This window comes from Curcuma longa, chromosome 13 (assembly GCF_044706935.1).
Source record: "Curcuma longa cultivar G26 ecotype Majalengka, Jawa Barat chromosome 13, ITB_CL_G26_1.1, whole genome shotgun sequence".
Lineage (NCBI taxonomy): Eukaryota > Viridiplantae > Streptophyta > Magnoliopsida > Zingiberales > Zingiberaceae > Curcuma > Curcuma longa.
Window position 1 is genome coordinate 3,272,314 of NC_133873.1, and position 21,174 is coordinate 3,293,487.

Sequence of the window (21,174 nt, forward strand, 5' to 3'; positions counted from 1 at the left end):
GTTTGAAGCCAGATAAGAATTCATGTGTTGGATTCAGGATTAAACATTAGGAATATCTTAATCAAAATCTGTACGATGTTGATTGGAGAAAAATATGCGTTCTTTTTCGTAAAGAATATAACATCGTAGTATGTGATTCATACCACATGTGCTAAGACGACAATAAGGGTAGTAGGAGAATGAATCTCTATTTCTCTACTATGTGAGCCCTATGAGATTATATGTTGATCTTAGCATTTGTCTTTAGTGACTATTTAGTTGTTTACTTGAAATTTTAATCAGGGTTTGCTACTTTAGCATGTAAACCTATGACTATGGATGATTCAGTCTATGGAACATGACTAGGAAAGCGACTGATTAAAATGAATGGATTCAAGCTAAAAAGGAAGGTTAAATATATTTACATCACTTTGAAAATATTCACTATTTGATCCATTTATGTTATGTATAGAAATGACTGTGAATATTGTAGATATGGAATATGCTCTTGACATAATAGTCAAACTGAGGAATTAGAGATGTTCATATTAATGTAAATAAATATTATTTAATCTGGGTAAATAGTAAGACATAATAAGTCCAGGAAAATGGTTATGTACCACCAGAAGAGTGATTTATGTATCACTGGAGAACGACTATGTGCCACTTGGATAATGGCTATGAGCCATCAGACAAATGATTGTGTATCATTCAGAAAAATAGTTATGTACTATTTGGGGAGCGGCTAAGTTAGGTGTAATAACTTTTCTTAGCATTGATCGCTCTATGAGCAGCTATGTAAGGTGTAACAACTTTTTTAGCAATGAATGCTCAATGTGCTTGTTGTCGCACGAACCATTTTCCCATGTATGAATTGGTTGTTCTTGCAATATATGTGATTATACATTCCGGTTATATTTAGTCTATGTAGCTAGATACATCTTAATAGTTTTTGTGATCATTTGCCTTTGTGACTTCACTTGGACGAGTGGGAGATGTTAGCGGTTTCCGTAACCACCCACCACCACCACGCTGCTCTCCACAAAGTGCACGTTGTGCACTCCATGGAGGTCGCTTCCTCTCCCTATTAAAGGGAGAGGAAAGCCCTGTGATCAGGGCGTGTCCCAGAGAAGAGAGTGAGCAATCTGCGTTCAAGCGGTGCGTGAGAGGTGCGAGAGTTCATACCTTGGTGGTGTGTGCGTCTAAGATCAAAGGCAGTGCTGTGGATTCGTTCCAGAGGTGCTGCGCCAGAGAAGAGGAAGAACACCAGATCGGAGGATTTGGTTTGTGGAATCCGAGGAGCATTCCGTCTGTGATCGTTCCTCAAACACAAGCGATTCAACCGAGTAAACTCTCAAGAACAGGTAAAAATTTCAGAATTTCTACAACGAAAGCCCTGCATGGACATTCAATGCACGATAATGAGGAGGAGGTGGACATGGTGCCAGTGGTCCGCACGATCAAGGACGAAAGAGGAAGGATTTCACATCCGCTCGATTTGAGCAGATAAAACAAATCTAAAAATCTATCCATGAACGGATTGGTAAATCCATCCGTCTATTATTTCATAATAAATAAACAATAAAAAAAAATTCATTCTTATGAAATAAACAATGAAAAACATTTCTCAATTTTTTTGAATCCATCCTCCTAAATAAACAAAGCCTAAGTCTATAGGATCACCAATACACTTGAGCCAAAATTTCTAACATCAATATGTCCAACAACTATATATAAATTTGACATGTTTTTTTTTACTATATACCACCAACAAAATTTAAATAAATAAAAACTAATATATTCAACGGTAAGATAATGTTAATATCTTTTAACCACCTTATAAACTATCTCGTCTAATATAAATTTATCGTCTTTTTTAACTATATAAACCACTAACAAAATTTAAAGCTAATCTTCTATAATAATGACAATAAATATATTCAACAATGAGATAGATTTGAAGTTGGCCATCTACTGAACTAACTAACTCGTCTAAATCCCTCCCTATATAATTTTTATTTTTTATCAAATAAATTAAAGTATTAAACTAAAATTGTTTTATCGATTGACCTTTTCCCTCTCTTTATACCAACTGTTTCCGTGCACTCGCATCGCCCTCTTGAATAACGTAATCCATCGATGAAACCAGTTCCTCGAGACCAATTATTCGCGGCGTCTCGTTGTCCTTATCAGAATTAATCGTGCTCCGGAGGATCACTGCACCGTGCCGTCTCCTTTACCTTCTGTACCTTCGAGGACACCTCACTCTCGCTCTCGCTCCTTCACTGGTCTCTCCGTCAGCTGGGACGTTTCAGCACGAGGGAGGGTAAAGGAAATGGGAGGTCCGCTGGGGGCGATCATCGGGAGGTACCCGGCGGCGGCGGGCGTGGACGCGGAGGGACAGATCGGAGGAGGTGGTGACAGTGGCGGCAGGATCATCAGACACAACAGGAAGTGCAGGGACTTGGTGTTCCTCGTCATCTTTATTGCATTCTGGGTGGCTATGATCGTGAATTCCAGCTTCGGGTTCAACCAGGGGAACCCGCTCCGGTAAATCACGTGACTGTTCTACCCCCGCCTCCCCTTTTCAGCTTTGATGTAAAAAAGATGTCAACTTTTGCGCTCTTTATATTTTATCCGTCATTTAGATTTTATAAAAATGCGATTTTTCCTCGAAAGTTTCGTTTTTGGGTTAAAATCGCCGCTTCCATGGCATCTTAGATATTCCTTTTCGCCCCCAATCGGAAATTGCGAGCGGGTTTTTAGCTGCATTATCTTTTTTTCGTCATGTTTAAGTGTGAATCCGGAGAATGTTTAAGATGATAACATGTCAATTGAACAAAACTGATGCAGACTTACTTATGGTCTGGATTACAAAGGAAATGTTTGCGGGAACAGGCATGCTGATCCTGATTTGCGAGAACTGGACGTTAGGTATTGGCTTAATCCTAATCAGGTTTACTTGAGTGGTGTGAAGAATAGCCAGTTCGATCTAGCTGATGCAAGGAGCATATGCTTGATGGAATGCCCTATTCCTTCAGAAGATGATCTCAACTGGGTTTGCGATTACCCAGACGGAGACATCCGCCTCTCTGTGGATGATTGGATTAACAGGGACTATGACTACTATGAATTTCTAACACCAGAAATGAGAAATACTTCTCTTCAGCTCCAAGGTCCATGCTATCCCATCATATTTCCGAGTGTGAATGGTAAGCATGCTAGTTAATGTCAAGTTTAAAATTTTCTCTTTCATCGAGAGGCTATCTATTGTGATAGGAAATAAAGAAGTCGTTACTTTCTCCTTTTCTGGCTTTGTTTCTTATGCATTGTATTATCTTTCTGTGATCTGAGTTGAAAATTAGTGATCCATCTCTGCTGCATCATTTGTCAGCACCAGCAGTATATTAGATGCCCTTTTAAAGATTTTCTGTTGTAATTGCATGGTTTCTTTCTCTATATACTTCCATCAAATGACTTGATCTTGGTTTACACATAGGGTTATAATTTAATAGAACATTGGTGAACAATTTTGATGCTCAGCTCGATGAGAGTTCGTTAGTGAGCTTGGTTTGTTAATGCTCACCAACATACTCCACTTTACGAATAAACTTATGTATTAACTTATCTAAACCTTTATTATGAATTTGTTTCTCTATTTTTATTCAAATAAATAAAAATATGGTAATCTATAAATTTACACAATTTTAAATTGTCAATAATATGGAAAAGATCACAAAATAATATAAGCTTCACGAACTAGATCAATCTAATGTTGTTAGTTGAGCTTGATAAAAAGCGCTTTAATAAACAAACTTGAACGGTTTCAATAAGAAAATGAATAAGGTTGAACACGTTCAACCTTAGTGTGGTCGGCTTGTTTAGACCCTCATTTACACATCATGACCAATAATTTGTATGCTGCAGATTCAATTTTATCACTGCCATGATTGCATGAAGACATCACTTTTGTGTACCTGTCCACTGAATTAATTTTTTATGACTTCAGTGCACTGGAGCTGTCAGTTTATCGCACGTGCATCAAATGTTTCATTGAAGCATTGGCAGCAGATGGGCGGTGTTAACATTGATGAGAACATAATTATAGATAAAACTATTCACAGAAAAATCAATTCCCCATCATCTGTTTTAAAGGTTGGTGAGCTAGCAATAACTTTGTAGCTATACTTTTCAAATATTTCTTAAATTTTCGGATTTTGTAATTGATAAATGCTGTTCTATAATCATTCTAACTTTTACAGTTGCGATTTCTTAAAATTGTTTTTGATCTGTTGTACATGCCATAAGATAATGTTGTATTTGAATGCTCCTGTTGCTTCCTTAGAAATTACTTTGATTTCTATATGATGGTTAAACCATGATGTGTTCTGTACATAGAGATTTCCTTTCAGAAGTAAGATTCAGCAATTATAATACCTTGCATTAATATTGGATGTTGATGCCTTGTTATTTATAACCAAAATTACCTTGGTTGCCTATTGACATCTGTGCCCATGAATATTTATTATATGCAGAGATATGTTGCAGATATAGGGAAAGCATGGCCCGTGTTAATTGTTTGTGGAGGAATTGTTCCACTCTTCTTGTCTGTTATCTGGCTACTGATGATACGCCATTTTGTTGCTGGAATGACTTGGATAACAGTGATTCTCTTCAATGCTCTTGTAATATCAGTTACGATGTTGTACTATGCAAAAGGTCAGATATACAGTCATGACATGTTTGTTTTTGTATTGTGGGATGCTTGATCATGTAGAACTAAAATCATGGAGATCAAATGTGTCTAATGCAGACATATTTGGCCCAAGCTGTCTACCATTGTCAAGAATCAAAATCTTGGATTTTTTTTTCTTTATTTCATCAAGGCTATGATAATACATGTAGATGCCACATTTACTCATATTGCACTAGGTGAATTTTGTCATGACCAATAAGCAAGAGACACTACTAATATTTAACTTTTTTTCAGCTGGATGGATTGGTGATGATGCCTTATCAGTTGTTATTGGCGAAAGTGATCCCTACATCCACATAAGTGGCCGGGTTCGTCTCAGTCACTTAGTGCAAATGCTTTGACAATTATCTTCTAATTTGTCTCAGTCACTTAGTGCAAATGCTTTGACAATTATCTTCTAATTTGTCTAACTTACTGACTTAATGCAGGAAATAAATCATCTTCGTGTAGTAGCTATTCTTATGACGATAGTAATGATTATTGCCTTCCTATCTTCAATTGCAATTGTTCGCCGAATACTTATAGGAACATCTGTTTTGAAGGTATTCTGTTTCTCATAGATCTAATTGAAATCTCATTTGGCAGCCTTTTCCTTTTGGTAATTTAGCTAAACATGGAATTATAATTTTGAGGGCACCTAAATTCCAACTATTTCTGTATAAATAGTTCTGTAACTGTGTTAGTAGTTAATAAACTTTTGAAATGAACTCACATAACCTGGTTTTATTTGCTCAACTTTTTTATCTTCTCTTACGCTAATAGAAAATTTTTATGTTCATGTTCTCCTTGCATCTCTAATACTTTGTCAAGAAAAATCTAATGTTTGAGTTTATTTAGGTTGCAGCAAAAGTTATAGGGGAAGTTCAGGCTCTTATAGTCTTCCCAATACTTCCATACGTTGTTCTTGCTATATTCTATATGTTCTGGTTTTCTGCTGCTCTTCATCTTTTCAGCTCGGGTCAGATACTCAAAAATGACTGTAGTGGCAATTGCTGTGCATTTGACCTAAAGTCCAACAAAGTCAATTGTGAAAATTGCTGTGGCTATAGCATCCATTACACCCCTCACATTGGAATTTCTATTCTTTTTCACTTATTTGGATGTTACTGGGCAACACAGTTTATCATTGCCTGCTCATCTACAGTCATTGCTGGATCCGTTGCCTCTTACTACTGGGCTCGTGGTGAGATATCGGTAAGTAAGCCCACATTTTGAAGCTATTTGATTCTTAGGGTTCATATAGAATCTATTTAGCGTGCTTTCAAGCTTGTAGATTTCTTGACTCTAAAATTTACTGGTCATGCACTCTTAGTTTATCAGCCTGTATGTACTAAGAAGATCATGAAACCTTGATTTGCATGTTAAAAATCTAGTAAAATTAACTGTTTTTCCTGCCTTGAATAAATCTGAATATTGATTAATCTTTTTTTTATTGTTTTTCATTTTTCTTCCTTCTGTAATCCAAGTCTTTAAAATTGGATGCAGCCGGAGATTCCATTTCTTCCTGTATTTTCTTCTATGAAGCGGCTCTTGCGATACAGTCTGGGATCGGTGGCACTTGGATCCCTTCTTGTATCCGTTGTCGAATGGATCCGGTTTATACTTGAGGCTTTTCGGCGTAGGTTAAGAGATACTGATCCTGCTGCAGCAAATGTCTTTGGAAAGTTCATGTCGTCTTCCTCAAACTGTTGCTTAGGATGCATCGATTGGACCATAAAGTCTGTGAATCGCAATGCATACATTATGGTAAGTTATGAGATAACTGCCTGAAGCTTTTAACATGCATTCATCTAACATTAGCTCTGTTTGCTGGACGTTGGGCTAGTTTGGACTTGCTTATTGAGTTTCTAAAGTTAACTCGTTCTGACTTGGCATTTTTTATAGTCACATAATTACTAGACTTTTGTTTTATTTTACTGGAATGAAGGTTTTGTTCTATTATTTTCTTCTATATTTTTGTAAATAATGCATTTCTGAGGTGCATCTATTAGCTACCATTACCTGAATAATTAGCTATATTTGTTTGTTTTCTTAAAGTATGTTTTTTAGGATTCCTCTTCCAAGGTCAAGACTGTCTCATGAGCCTTTGAGTTATATAATTATGTCATCTGTGTTCGAAAGACATTAATTTTTTCTCCTCCATATGCTTGGCTTAGGTATTATAAATCACGTCGATCTAAAATAACATGTAGTGTATTTTCTTTCTCGAACAAAGATGTACCATGTTAGGGCTCGTAGTAGTGGAGTAGCTGCCAAGTATGAGAAAAGACTTGGATTTTGGATTTTAAGACTAAGAGGGATAGTCCGGTGCATGAAGGTTTTGTCAATGTGGGGTTCTAGGAAAGGGTCTATTGTATGTAGTCTTATCTTGCTTTGCAAGAGGTTGTTTTCGAGACTCTAACTAGTGAAAATCCAAAAAAAAAAAGGATTTTAAGACTAAATAATTTTAAATATGAAGATTATTTGAAGTAAATTAAAGATATATAACAATTGATGGATTCTTATATTTTTAATATACATTTTTATGTACTATGTTCTCTCTTTCTTTCTCTATATATATAGAGTCATGATTACTACACACCTGTGTGTGCTTGCAGTGTCTGCGATAGAAGATTTCAAGTGCTCAGATTACTTTCGGGGCTCCGGAATAGGAACAATGTCATTTTATAATTTTTTAATTAATTAATTAATTATTTTATTTATGGTTAAGCCATTTAGGATTTTGTCTTTAGGGTTTAAGGATTGAGTTATAGTATTAAGTATAAAAAAATTTTAAAACGAAAAAAATTTAATTGCTCACGGAGTATGTGGGATAAGGAGTATGAGATAACAACCCGGCACACCGCGTGAGTACCTAAAATTTTTTTATTTAAAATTTTTTTTATGCTTAATACTATAATCCATTTGTTTTGATCTCCAATCGAAACATTCTCTTTGGTAAAATCTTCCATTGTGGCAGTTCACACTGGCAAGCCCTAACATGTTCTTCGATAAAGTTTCGAGTTTCTTTTCTTGTATGGCTAACTTTTTATACTTCTATCGCAGATTGCTATCACAGGAAAAGGATTTAGCAGAGCTTCGGCCATTGCCACTGGTTTGATCATGAAGAACATTTTACGCATCGGAAAGGTCAATGTCATCGGAGATGTCATTCTCTATCTCGGAAAGTTATGTGTTAGCCTCTTCTGTGCATTATTTGCATTCCTTATGCTGGATACCTACAAATACAAATCTGCTCATAACAAGATCTCATCCCCTCTATTCCCTGTTCTGGTAAGGTTTTAATAAGATGCTTTTCCTTCAGAAATTTTACTCATGTTTCTATGCCTTTTGTCCTTTGCTTTACCTTTTGTTGAGAGAAACTAAACTAGTTTTTGAGGAAATTCTTTCTTTTGATCAATGTAACTCCACAGATCCCAGGCTTACTTTGGACATGGGCATTTTTGATGCAGGTAACTTGGGGACTTGGTTACATAGTAGCAACCCTCTTTTTTGCAGTCGTGGAGATGTCGATTGATACTATCATACTCTCCTTCTGCCAAGATGCAGAAGAACATCAAGGAACTCCTCAGTATGCGCCACCTCTGCTCATGGAAACACTCAATGGCCAAGGAGAAATGCAGAGACTAACACAAGGCTCGTAAGTGACTCTCTCTCTCTCTCTCTCTCTCTCTCTCTCCCTCTCTTGTGTGTATCGACAAGCAAGCATCATAGTTTCCGATGCTTACTCTAATTTTGTTGTTACCATGGCATTTCATTAATGTTATCGATGTGTGCTCTGCGATTGCATGTTTGTATCAATCATCCAAGGGATGTGGTTTTGCAGCTCTAAAACAACTGAGTCTTTGATAGAGTTTATGATGATATTACAAGCAACTTTATGTTATATTCTCATCCAATTATTCCTTTGTAGTTAGTTTGTTAGTATTTCACATAACTCTTCATTTTTTTAAGATTTCATTTTAGTCCATCAAATGACATTTAATATCAGTAGAGTAATATATAGGATAAATTTAGAGTATAGCTTATGTATATTTAGAGGATGACTTTAAAATATTCATTTGGATTTAAATTTTGATACTCTTATTTGGTCTCATATATAAAATTTCTATTGTTTGCAATCAATGGCGGAGTTAGGATGATCTACTCGAGTTGATCTCGACTGTGAGCTATGTCGACGTGATATCTCGGTTATCTTCTTCGTTCTTTTAAAATTTTCTTTCTTGTGCTTGTAAATTTAAATTTTTTTCCTTCTCGACGCTGTCAGGCTCTTGGGTTATAGTTCGGGTAGTTTATAAAGTGGCTCTGCTTTTGCTTGCAATGGAACATCTCTTTTAGTTTCTCATTTTGGTAATATCATACAAAAAAAGAATTTTTTGTATTCGTTAGCTTTCAAGTGTCTCTTTCTTCTCCTTTTATGACCTTTAATTTCTTTTAGTTTCATTTATTATTCTATTATTTTATTATTGATCAATCGATTGGATCATCGTCATGATTATTTTATCCTATGATTTGATGATCCTTGATTTGATGATTATTTGAGTCAATTGGAATTTATTATCAGTCGATATAATTTATTAATGCATATAAAACAAATCGATAGCATGTCAATATGTCAAATCTAGAGGTGGACTGGCGGTTAATTAACTAACTAATCCAACTTGAAACTGCCTAATATAAAACATTTTCAATCTCACCCTCAATTTTACAATCTTTTAGTATAAACCGCTCAAAGTTTTAAAAATTATATTTTTCCCTCTATCGTTTAAAATTGCATTTCGTTGACTTCTCTTATTATTTTTGATATTTTCCCAAAGGACCCATCGTACTTTCATATTTAATCAAAAGACACGCTTCCTTTTTCAAAATACTTTTTAATTAAAAAATAAAAAAAATTCTTATACTCCTGCATGACAACCTCGCTAGATGTTAGCCATGGTCGCGTGGACTAGTTGTGCGGCCTGTTAGCATGGCCATAACCCATAGGACTTGCCTGCTTTGGCTACAAGGCATGCTCGCCTAGTCGCGAGGTCTAGCCGCTTGACCGTGTAGTCGTGTAGCCATGGGCCCAGGGATTAGTTGTCAAGGGTTATCCTAACCTTAGTCTACTGGCCATAAAAAAAAAATTTATAAATTTTTTTTCACTATTAGATTATTACACAATGATTTTTTTTATAAATTTTTGCGAGGTCTACCCTTCCACATTCAAAGACCATGTAGTCGTGTAGCCATGGGGCCTGGCCACTAGGTCTAACTTTGTGGAGGCTTGATGGTCCTGGCCGAGCAACCAAGCCCCATGGTGACCATGATCGAGCGATCATGGTCGTTGTGCGACCAAGTTGTTTGATAAGGTTGTAGTAGGAGGGTACGGAATTTGTTTTTAATATTTTGATAAATATGAAAGTAGGATGGCCCTTTCGAAAAATTCTCTCAGACGCACGTGCACACTTAAAAAAAACATGCTGTTTTGATATTAATAAAACATTTGACATTGTAAAAAGATTGGTAATTAAATTTTATTAAGCAAAGTACTTTTCCCACCCTTGACACCGCACCCACTCTCCCCTCCCTCTCTCTCCAATTCAAATAACATTTTTATCCTTTTTTTTCTTTATTTTTTTATTTATTTTACTTATATATATATATATATATATTTTTTTTAATTTTTATTTAGTTTTATTTTTTAAATTAATTTTGTTTATTATTTTTTCATTAATACTTATATATATATTTTTAATTTTATTTAATTTTTATTTAGTTTTATTTTAAATTAATTTTATTTATTATTTTTTAAATTTTATTTAATTTTTATTTAGTTTTATTTCTTTAATCAATTTTGTTTATTATTTTTTAATCAAATTTTTTTATTTTTTTATTTTATATAATTTTTAACATAGATCAGAATCTCTTTCTTTTTTAAATTACCTTTCTAATTCGACACTTAAAATCAATAAAAAAAACAAAATTTTAAAAATATTAAATTGAAAAAAATACAAGTATTATGAAAAAAATAATAAATAAAATTAATTAAAAAATAAAATTTATATAAAATTGAAAAAATATAATAAACAAAATTGATTAAAAATAAAACTAAATAAAATTTATATAAAAATATAAAAATAAAGTATTGATAAAAAATAATAAACAAAATTGATTAAAAAATAAAACTAAATAACAATTAAATAAAATTGAAAAAAATATCGTATTGATGAAAAAATAATAAATTAAATTAATTAAAAAATAAAACTAAATAAAATTAAAAATATATGAGAGCTATTTTTAAATAAAATTAATTAAAAAATAAAACTAAATAAAAATTTAAAAAATAAATAAATAAAAAGAAGAGGATAGAAATGTCATTAGAATGGGAGAGAAAGGAAGTGGGATGGGGGGGGTGCGGTGTCAGTGTGGGAAAAACAGCTCTCTTTTATTAATGAAGAATGATTGAGCATTTGAAAAATATCATTATTTATAATATAAAAAGTTTGATATTTATAAAAATGACTTATATAAATATTCACAATATTTATTAAAAAATGTTCCTTAGAATGAAAAGCATATATATTATTTAAACAACTTGGCCTTGATCCAGCTGAAGGCCAGGTGGCTGACTTGGACGACGACGTGCTCTGCTTGCACCTGCTCATGACCTCGCGCTGCTGCTGCTGAGGATCAGTACAGCAGGTAAGGTGCTCGATGAAATGCTTGTGAGGGTGGCGGTTTGGCTAAATGGGCAAAGGCTATGGTGTGTATATATAATCATGACACAAACACAAAGGTGGGTTAGATCAAAGGAATATAATTAATTTATATGGTACGGCTTGATGATTGTGGGGTTACCAGTCACGACAAATTCTTTCTTGCTGTAAGCTCTGTGGCACTGTGCTCGGCAAAGGAAAAACGAATCCTTCTTCACGCCGGCTATAGATTAATTGCATATCCTTTTTTTAGATTTATGTTCAAAAAAGAACATAAATCTTAGTGCAGAACATATATGTGGTTTTGTAGGAGAAAAGATATGTCAGCAGAATATGATCCTTGCTAAAGTCTAGTTCAAAGTATATCGTCACTTATGTGCACATATACTGCAGAAATCTTAGTGCCTTCAGTTACATTTCCATCGATATTCGGAGCTATAGTTTATCCATGTAACTAAACTAATGTAGCGAAAGCCTATAGCAGCAGATGTAGAAGCTTGCTCAGTTGCTGATACAATTTTAGAGCTTTAGCAGGCACAGGATGTTAGAAACTTACATTCAAATTTCCACTTTATTTTGCACTTCATGTTACTTTTTTGGTTGGAATCTTTTATGCTGATTACCTCCACCAATCGTTCTTGGAGTTAACTTGCGCAGAAATGCATGGAAAATCATTGCTGTCCAGAAAATTTTTAAGGTTACAATAAGATGGCATTAATGAGAGGAGTGGATAAATAAGGTGTTAATTACCGGCATAGCTAACTCCAATTGCACAAGCGATAGCGAGCTGAAGGTTGCACATGTAGAGTACCATTGCAGTTGCTGTAGGAATAAAGAATAGAAAATTGAATTAAAAAAATTCATAGATATAAACCAAAAAAGGGAAGTGAAAAATCATGGTAAGAATGCATAAACAACAACTGGGTGTCATATGCGGAGTAAATCTACTACCCCGTTGGTCGGAATTGCACATGCAGAATCTGCAGGTTATATAGAGAAGCTAGCTACCCGATGCGCACATCAAGAAGGAACGGGAAGGCATAACCCTTAGAAGAAACTTATATGGTGTGAGAGTTCATTATATGCCACCAGATGTCAGCATGAAAAACAAAAATTACAAAATAGTGGTAGTACCATGTCATCCAAGTACCAAATGCACTATGCACTACCACTGATTCACAAACTTGATAAGATTCATAAGTTAAAGATCTTCTGTTGGCAAACCATACGTTTTTGATTGATATTATGACTGGAGAAAAAGGTTATTCAAATTACTATGCATCATGGCATAAGCTTCAGTTTATGACAGTTGTTTTGATGCAGAGAATAGGATATTAATAACAGGGTGAAGGGTGTCCCAGTAATTCCAAGTGAGTTGTCACGTTGCACGATGATTTCTATGTAGTACTATCCACTTGAGACAGATGAAAAACATAACCGACGCTACAAAAACAGTAAAAGAAACACCAAATACGGGCACCAATGAAAATACTTTTACAGCAGGTGAGCAAACTATATTTGTTTAACGTAGTAACATGCATGAACCATACTATGAACCCCAGAAGACATCTGGTGAAAATTTTTTGCCTATCCATACAAAGTAAGAGATTGTCTTATGGTCTGTCTTGATACATTATAGGAAAGGCACTCAGTTGGAACTCAAGATATTGCATCTTAGAATCTTAGAGCATGTATGGCCTGGCTTATCTTATGGGTAAAAACTCTTATGAAGAGTTTATAAAAAAAATAGCTTCTAAAATTTTTAGATAAGAAAGCTCTTTTTATTTAGATAAGTTGTCGAGAATCATATGAAGGAGAGCCTTGGCACAACGATAAAATTGTTATTGTGTGACTTGGAGGTCATAGGTTCGAATCTTGAAAACAGTCTCTTACAAAGCAAGGTAAGAGTGCGTACAATAGATCCTTCTATAGGATCTTACATTGGCAGGAGCTTCATGCACCGGACTGCTTTTAAGTTTTTGAGAATCATTTGAAGAGCTGTGACCTAGGCAAGAATTTGTCAAGAGCAATTTGAAGCTGAAGAGACTTGAAGAGTGATATTTAGGCAGTGCTGTGATTTTTATGAAAACAAATTACATAAAAGAAGGCTCTGTGACATAAAAGAAGGCTCTGTGTTTTCAAAAAAGAGGAGCATAAACTCCCCTACCCTAGTTTTTGCTTTTTTTCTTATTTTTCTTCTTTAAAAAAAAGCTAACAATTTTTTTTCAATAGCTTATGAAAAACATGTTAGGCCAGGCTTTGCTTTTAAGGGTATAGATAAGGTAAAAAGGAGCCAGGCCAAACAGGCACTTAGTAGGCTTGAGGGGCTTAAGAGTTCAGTGATGTTTACTAACAATTAGCAAATCAAATTTTATTTTTGTAGTTGTAAGAAGTAAATTAATTCAATAAAATGTTTTAGGGCTTAAGTTTAGGGAAAATATACACAATATGCCAAATTGAAAGAACCAAAACAGTAGGAACCACATTTAATCCTTTTCTTATGATTTTAGCATTGTTCCGAGTCTTGAGAATTATTCAAAACACCCAAACCAAAAAATTGAAGCATACCAAGTGACAGTAAAAACAGAGAAATCATTGGGACCTTTGCCGACATATACACTAATGCATTTTTTTTTTTTACATTTTCATTTGAAGAGCACTATACTACCCGAAAAGGAATGGCAACTAGCAAGTATGCTAGTGAGCAATCTGCAAAAATCTGTCCTGCTATCAAACTCTGTTACTAGGAACCTTTGTTTAGCTGTAGTGATATTGATACAACATGATCATAGTAAGATATGTTATGTTGTACACCTAGATCCCCTTGACCCCATGCCCTTATTTGATAATGTCATGCGTTCTATATCCAGATTCATATTCTTGTTCAATACTGCTATTCTGAATCCAAGAAACATATATGTTAAGTTTAGACTTCCAAACTGTTGTATATTTTGAGACTCCTACCAGAGTAGCATATTCTGACTATTGCTGAATCCTAGAAACAGTTAGTGTCTAGGACTCTTAAACACGTGTTCTATACCCAGATTCTATACTTGTTCAATACTGCTATTCTGAGTCCAAGAAACATATATGTTTAAGTTTAGACTTCCAAACTGTTGTATATTTTGAGACTCCTACCAGAGTAGCATATTCTCACTATTGCTGAATCCTAGAAACAGTTGGTGTCTAGGACTCTTAAACAGATTTTCAGCAGTGTAAGCTGTAAAGTAATTTCGGGAATTTAAGTGGCATCAATTCTGACTATTGCCGAATCCAAGAAACAGTTAATGTCTAAGACTCTTAAACAGATGTTCAGCAGTGTAAGCTGTAAAACAATCTCAATCTCGGGAATTTAAGTGGTATCACAATGAATTACCAATGTAGAATTTCAGTAAAGGTTCATTGGTCAATGCATCAATTCTCGATTCATCATTTCCTTTCTTCCTTAAAATCTCATTTCCCTTTTTTTATCCTTGAAACACGATTTCACAGCAAGACATTTTTTTCTTCTTTGAAATATGAAATCACTGTTTTTTTCTCTCTTTATTTCCTAGATTTCATTTCTTGGAGCACAATCTCTATATGAAATTTGGACTAACATATAAAGAGTTTATTCAACATATAAAGAGTTTATTCAACACTTATTTTAGTTTTTAAACTTAGGATAGCTTTTAAACAATCATCTTGTCATGACTTAAAATGCTTTTCTACTTTTTTCAAAAAATGCTATTGTTGTTTCTCCTCTCTTTTACAAGCTTGCAAGGACTTTAATTCGACAAATTTAAGAAAACAGGGTGAAGGAAATCAACAACACAACAAGAAATCTGGGGTAAAAAAGATAACTGATCAAGTCAAAGGTTGGTGCTTCAGAAAGCATAATGTAGGCAACTGAAGTAGAACAGATTGAAAACGTCTCATGTGTCTTCCTCAAACAACTGTTATTGGCCTAATTATATATGAATACATAACTAAAATCTTATAAAGGTATTCAGAAAAGACTACCCTATTCTGGACAAATCCAGTAAGTCATCTTGTCAGCTAGGTATTTCTTCTTAAATTGCCTGAAAACATATTTAAATCTCTAGATCTACAATGATATAGATCTTGAGCCAATAACCCATACACAGCAAGAACACTTGGCAATGCTCTGCAGACAGAACATTTGCACATAGATTATCTATTACATTATGAAGGTGAGAAATGCAGAGCTATTTCCAGATTGATGAATTTCTTTTGAGATAGAAAAAGAGGACATCAGTTAATTTGTATTAAAAAAGACAAAATTCAGGCCAAATTATGTCCAAACTGTGATCCTCGCATCATCTAACATTGTATGTACATGCACATCACCTAGTGTGAGTTTCCCTAATACAGTTTTTATGGATGCACTTCCATCATACAAGCCTACAATGTCCCAAAATATATTGTAAAGAAGAGAATTTGAGTGACAATTGAATGGTAGGCCTTTATATTCAAGTGTGATTCAATGCTCACAGAATTCCAGTAAAAGAGTATAGCTTGTATAAAGTCAAATTTTATACAAATTTCATTATTATTACATAGAATTAATGTCATATATTTTAAAAGCAAAGTTTAAATATCAATCTGTGTTGGAGTTTCAGTCTGCAGCAGAAATGGTATGGCATTAGTACTGTGCTAGCATGTTTGAATGAAGTGTGAATGTGGCAAGGTCAATCAAATGAGTTTAAATCCTATAACCTTTTTCTACTAAAGTTGTTTATCACCAAATCTGTCTCTAATAATTAGAAAGTTAATTGATTCAAATTTAATAAGTTGCAAAGATATAACAAGCATCTTAGTTAATAATAAAATTACTGAAACCAAAATGAGTGGCATGCATCAAATGAAAGCATGGGTTCTTATTTCATTCTAGTGATTTCCAAAATCCAAATTAATGATTTAACAGAACTAGACATGGAACATCCATAGGTATAGAGCACGTATACTGTTGGTGCGGGAAACATCCGATGATCGAACCCAAGTTTTAATTATGGCAAAGGGATTCAAAGTTAAGTCCATTTGTTATCTAACGGTTTGAATGAGTTTGCAGGAAAGTCCTAAGTGTACTTAGGCAAAAGTCCTAGCTGCGGTTAGGCAAGGGGAAAACCCTAGGGGTGGTAACCCTAGGTCATAGGGGGTGGTAACCCTATGCGGAAAGTCTTGGTGGATCGAGTGCTTCAGGCAAAAGTCCTAGGGGGTGGTAACCCTAGGTGGAAAGTCCTGGTGTCGCGAACCAGGTAGAAGACTGGACCGGCCGGGAAGCGGAAGTCCAGCAGAAAGTTCGGGAGCATCGAGCGCCGAGCAAAAGTCCAGTCAATCTGGAGGATTGTACTGGCATCAGGTAATCTCTCCCGAGGGGAGTAGGTGAGGACGCGTTCCCCGTAGAGGGAACAGTAGGCGTCGGGTCGACCTAGGATTTCCGGACGGAAATCCGAAGTCAGACCCGGACAGTCCGGAGGCTGTCGATATCTCTTTTTATTCATTTATGTCCTAACTTTGTGTTGCAGGTTTGTTTTGGGATTAACATATTTTGCAGGGACCAAAATGCAACTTTTGTTTTTTTTGGATAAGTGGCAGAACAAGTCTGCGCTGTTCAATTTGATCCACGCGTGAATCTGTGCAGATTTACGCGTGCAACGTGGAGGGATTCAAGGAGCATTAAAAACCCTATAAAGCAAGGAAAGGGAGTAGCGAAAAGAAATTAATTTTTTGAAAACCCTTTTCCTTCAACGTGCTGCCAACGAAGCCATTTTCAAGCCTTCATCAATGTGCTTCCAACGTGGAGAAATCTGGGCAGTGAAGAAGATTGGCTTCCTTCTCCAACATACCTTGCTTCCAACGTTCTGATTAAAGGAGGCTTCAATCGAAAAACAGCCTTCTTCATTTCTTAAGTATTGGTATAATTTTATTATAGCTTATTGTATAAAGATTTTTTATAGTTGTTGCCCATCGAAAGCGATCAACGATCGCGGGCCTTGGAGTAGGAGTCGCTCAAGGCTCCGAACCAAGTAAATCTTGGTGTTTCTGTGTCTTATTTTATTTTAATTCCGCTGCGTTTGTTTTACTCGTACGATTCCGAAACGAACGAAATAGCCGCGAGCGCTATTCACCCCCCCATCATTGTCTTTTCTACCTTTAACATCACTCTTCCTCTTTGCTGCAATTAATGCTTCGGTTCCTCCCTCCCCCTCACTTGTCTATCTCCTCTCCATCACTAGCTGACATAATCAAAGGATGAGTCAATATAAGAAAATCCTTTTGTATTGGTTGGCACCAGATGGTCCAATCCACAATAGGCTTAGTCTTGATCAATACCATTCAAATTGTGACGATATGGGAAGCACAATGATATTTACTCATGCCCACAAAGTATCAATATCAATTAGCAGCTGAAACAATATATTTTGACTGTGTTGACCAATACTGATTAGAGATGGCAACTTGCCCCTGCTTTGATCAACACCCACCTCACCCTGTCCTGATTAAGGCCACCTCATCCTGCCTTGATTAAGGCCACTCTATCTGCCCAAATACATAAATGGGGTGGGGATGAGACAAAAACACTCATATATAAGGGTGAGACAAGTATGTGATAAAAATTTTTATCTTGCCAGCTACTTGTTTTACCTGCCTATAATTTAGTTTACTATATATATATTTTCCAGATATTCACATATATTTGATTGCCTTGTCTTAAACCTGACCCAAAGGAGGAGTGAGGCAACGAGGGGATAGGGAAGACGAATTTATTCCATAACCTACCCTGCTCTGGCCCACTTTCTATATGGTGTAGGAATGGGAAGTTAAAAACTTGCCCCGCTCCACCCATTTCTATCCCTAGTACCCATAGGCACTTGAAACGTTAATTCAAAGTACCATAACATCTTGCATGAAATTGAATATCCACCATGATGGAAAAGAATATGACTTGAATGTCGACCAATCTACAATATGTGAACGCTCAGTTATACGTATCAATTGAGTATTATTTGACAATCAAACATGGTTGAAGCTAGATTATAATAGCTTTCATTTTCACAATTCTTCAAGTACAGTCACATCATATAATATATTCCAGCAACCCTTATCTCTCCTATTGTTGCATAGGTCCTTTCATATTTCTGATTTACTTTGATTTACATTTCCTATTGGACAAGTCAAAATATGCACAGTAACATAGTTTTTGCCATCTCTAACACCTTTGTGATATTTCCAATGGATCCTTATTAACCAAAAGATAGAACACATCACGTGCATGTTGTTGAGGCATAGGTCAGAGAAAACAAGAAACCAATAGCGCATGCACACACAGATATTATTATATGATTCAATCAGTGTGAACTGCTCAACAAGCAGATAGGAAAGATCAATATGTTAAATTAACCTATAAAAAATATAATGCATATGACTGAATGAGGCTTAGAAGTTGAGAAAAACCATAGAAGTTCAGAGATAAACTTGATAAAAACAAGTTCAGAGCTTAAAACAAGTTGAAAACATACAAAATCCAGTTAATTTCTACTCATGAACAAGGGATTTTGTGTTGATGAACAAACTAGTGAACAAACTTTGTTTACCATCTTGTTTATTTGTGCACCAGTTAACAAGCTCTTGAACATACATGTCTATAAGCACAAAGGTAGTATCATTTTATAAGCTAATAAATGAACTTATTACAAACTCATACATAAGGATTGTTCATAGGCTCTTTGATAACTTTGATGAGATGTAGATATACTTGCCATTATCTTCTTAGATAGATTAGTACAAGTATGACTTGTGAGATCAGTATTAAATTCCTTTAAGCATCAGCTTTAGTATGTTCCAGATAAAATCAAACTCTAACAAGAATAACTTATAGATCTAGCACAAGCTTGTTTAGAACAAACTAGTTCAGACTTGTTGAAACAAACAAATTTCAAGCATAGATTTTGCAGTGGAATCAAGCTTGTTTAAAACAAGCCTAGTTCAAACAGAGTAAATCATCCAATCTCGAGCTTAGATTTAGTAGTTGTATCAGAGCTGGATAATGTAACCTTATTAAGATTACTCCACTATAGAAAGTCAGATGCTAAGGTAACTCACTGCAGCAGTAGCAAGAGCCTAGTGTACTAGGAATGCTCTTTTATTTTATTTTTATTATTTTTACAAAAAGAACATATGATGTTTTCTTCTCTCAACATATGCCCAACCCATCAACTTATGAATTAAGTAAGAGACATAATAAAGCCACACATGGAGCCATTTTATCCCAAAATTGTCCAAGCCCTCTTGTGACACCCTCTAATCTCATAATTTCTAGAAGGATCACATAGTGAATCCAGCGCAACGGCCATATTCGAGACATCAAAAAGAAATAGAAAAAACAAAAGAGAAATCCATGTCTCAACTTCAAAGATTTTATGTTGATGACAACAAGAAGGCAATCACGCATGCGTATAAAACAAAAGAAATGAATTATTTACCTAAATTGCATTGTTCAACAAGAAAATAAGTAGCTCACCAAGCTGGGCAGCATAAATTAGCACCTGCCTCAATCCAGGGCTCCTTTCCTCCAAATGCCACCTATCACTGCAAAACCTCACGAGCTCCCACAGGAACAAGCACACAAGCAAACCTAAAAGCGCAACCGGCATTTTATACCTGTCATGCGCACGGATAAAACCTAATCCAATAAGAAACAAAGCAAGATGAGGCAAACAACCTAAGAAAAGAAAAGGCCACTCACAAAGAACAAGCGAAGACGAGAAGAGACAGCACCGCATAGTTCCTGGCGTAGCGGCGAACGTTCTCCTGCACCCTCATCCTGGCCTGGGACGGCCCGGCGGGCCACGAGTAGAAGTCTCCGCTGCCGATGAACTCGAGCGTCCACGAGGGAGTGCTGCGGGTGAGATCCTCGGCGGTGAGCTTAGCGAAGGGATTGAGGGTGAAGAGGGAAGCGAGGGATCGGAGGGAGGGGAAGGCGTATGGAAAGGCGGAGAGGGAGGCGTCGGCGTCGGCTCTAGGACGGAGGAGATCAGGGAGGCGGGAGGCGGAGGAGGAGGAAGGGGAAGGGGCGGCCGCCCCGGCAGCTGTGGCGCGGTCGTCGAGGACCTCGAGGTATCCACTGTCGCGGAGCCATGATTCGAAGGCGGCGTCCGTGACGCTGAGGGACAAAGGATTGGCGGCGAAGGCCATCGATTGCTTCGACGACGACGACGACGACGACGACGCTCTGTTACTCCCGTCGCAGGAGGAAGGAATTGGGGATGCCGCACCCAGGCCAACAATGGAATTGCGGGTCGGATTTTCTAAAATACCCACATGTGTACCCGATTCACTTAGTGTGGATTTGAATCGGGGCTGGAATTTCAGATTTGACGGGCCTATTTTGGGCCCATATAAAGCCCAAATTGGCCCATTATAGTACGCGAGATTTATTTTGCCATTAGTTTGTCAAAATATTGGTTACTATATTCATGAATAAAGAATATTTTACACTTGAGGACGGATAGTGTTAAGAGATAGGGTTTTTTTTAAAAAAAATAATATAAGTTTAAAATTCATACAATACATATGTCACGTTTGAACAATTAATCACTACAAAAAAAACAGCATTCTGCGACGAAATTTGCGACGAATTTTGTCAAAAAATTCGTCGCAAAAAAATTTCCAACGAAATTTGCGACGAAAAATTTTCGTTGCTATAAAATCGTCGCCAAACTTCTGCGACGAAAAATT

At 35.9% G+C, this 21,174-nt stretch overlaps 2 protein-coding genes across 2 annotated transcripts; one reads left to right on the plus strand and one right to left on the minus strand.

The window, feature by feature from the left end:
• Positions 1-2,270: 2,270 nt before the first annotated feature.
• On the plus strand, positions 2,271-8,522 carry LOC141844194 (choline transporter protein 1). Its single transcript, XM_074732224.1, has 10 exons — positions 2,271-2,529; positions 2,833-3,191; positions 3,989-4,134; positions 4,515-4,698; positions 4,970-5,043; positions 5,164-5,277; positions 5,573-5,929; positions 6,221-6,481; positions 7,781-8,008; positions 8,188-8,522. The coding sequence occupies exons 1-10, from the start codon at positions 2,315-2,317 to the stop codon at positions 8,377-8,379; spliced, it is 2,130 nt and encodes a 709-aa protein (XP_074588325.1). The 5' UTR covers positions 2,271-2,314; the 3' UTR covers positions 8,380-8,522.
• Positions 8,523-11,787: 3,265 nt separating this feature from the next.
• Positions 11,788-20,674, minus strand: LOC141844397 (PRA1 family protein H). Its single transcript, XM_074732454.1, has 4 exons — positions 20,183-20,674; positions 19,958-20,097; positions 12,184-12,255; positions 11,788-12,110 (listed from the first exon to the last, which is right to left on the minus strand). The coding sequence occupies exons 1-4, from the start codon at positions 20,629-20,631 to the stop codon at positions 12,022-12,024; spliced, it is 750 nt and encodes a 249-aa protein (XP_074588555.1). The 5' UTR covers positions 20,632-20,674; the 3' UTR covers positions 11,788-12,021.
• Positions 20,675-21,174: the final 500 nt, after the last annotated feature.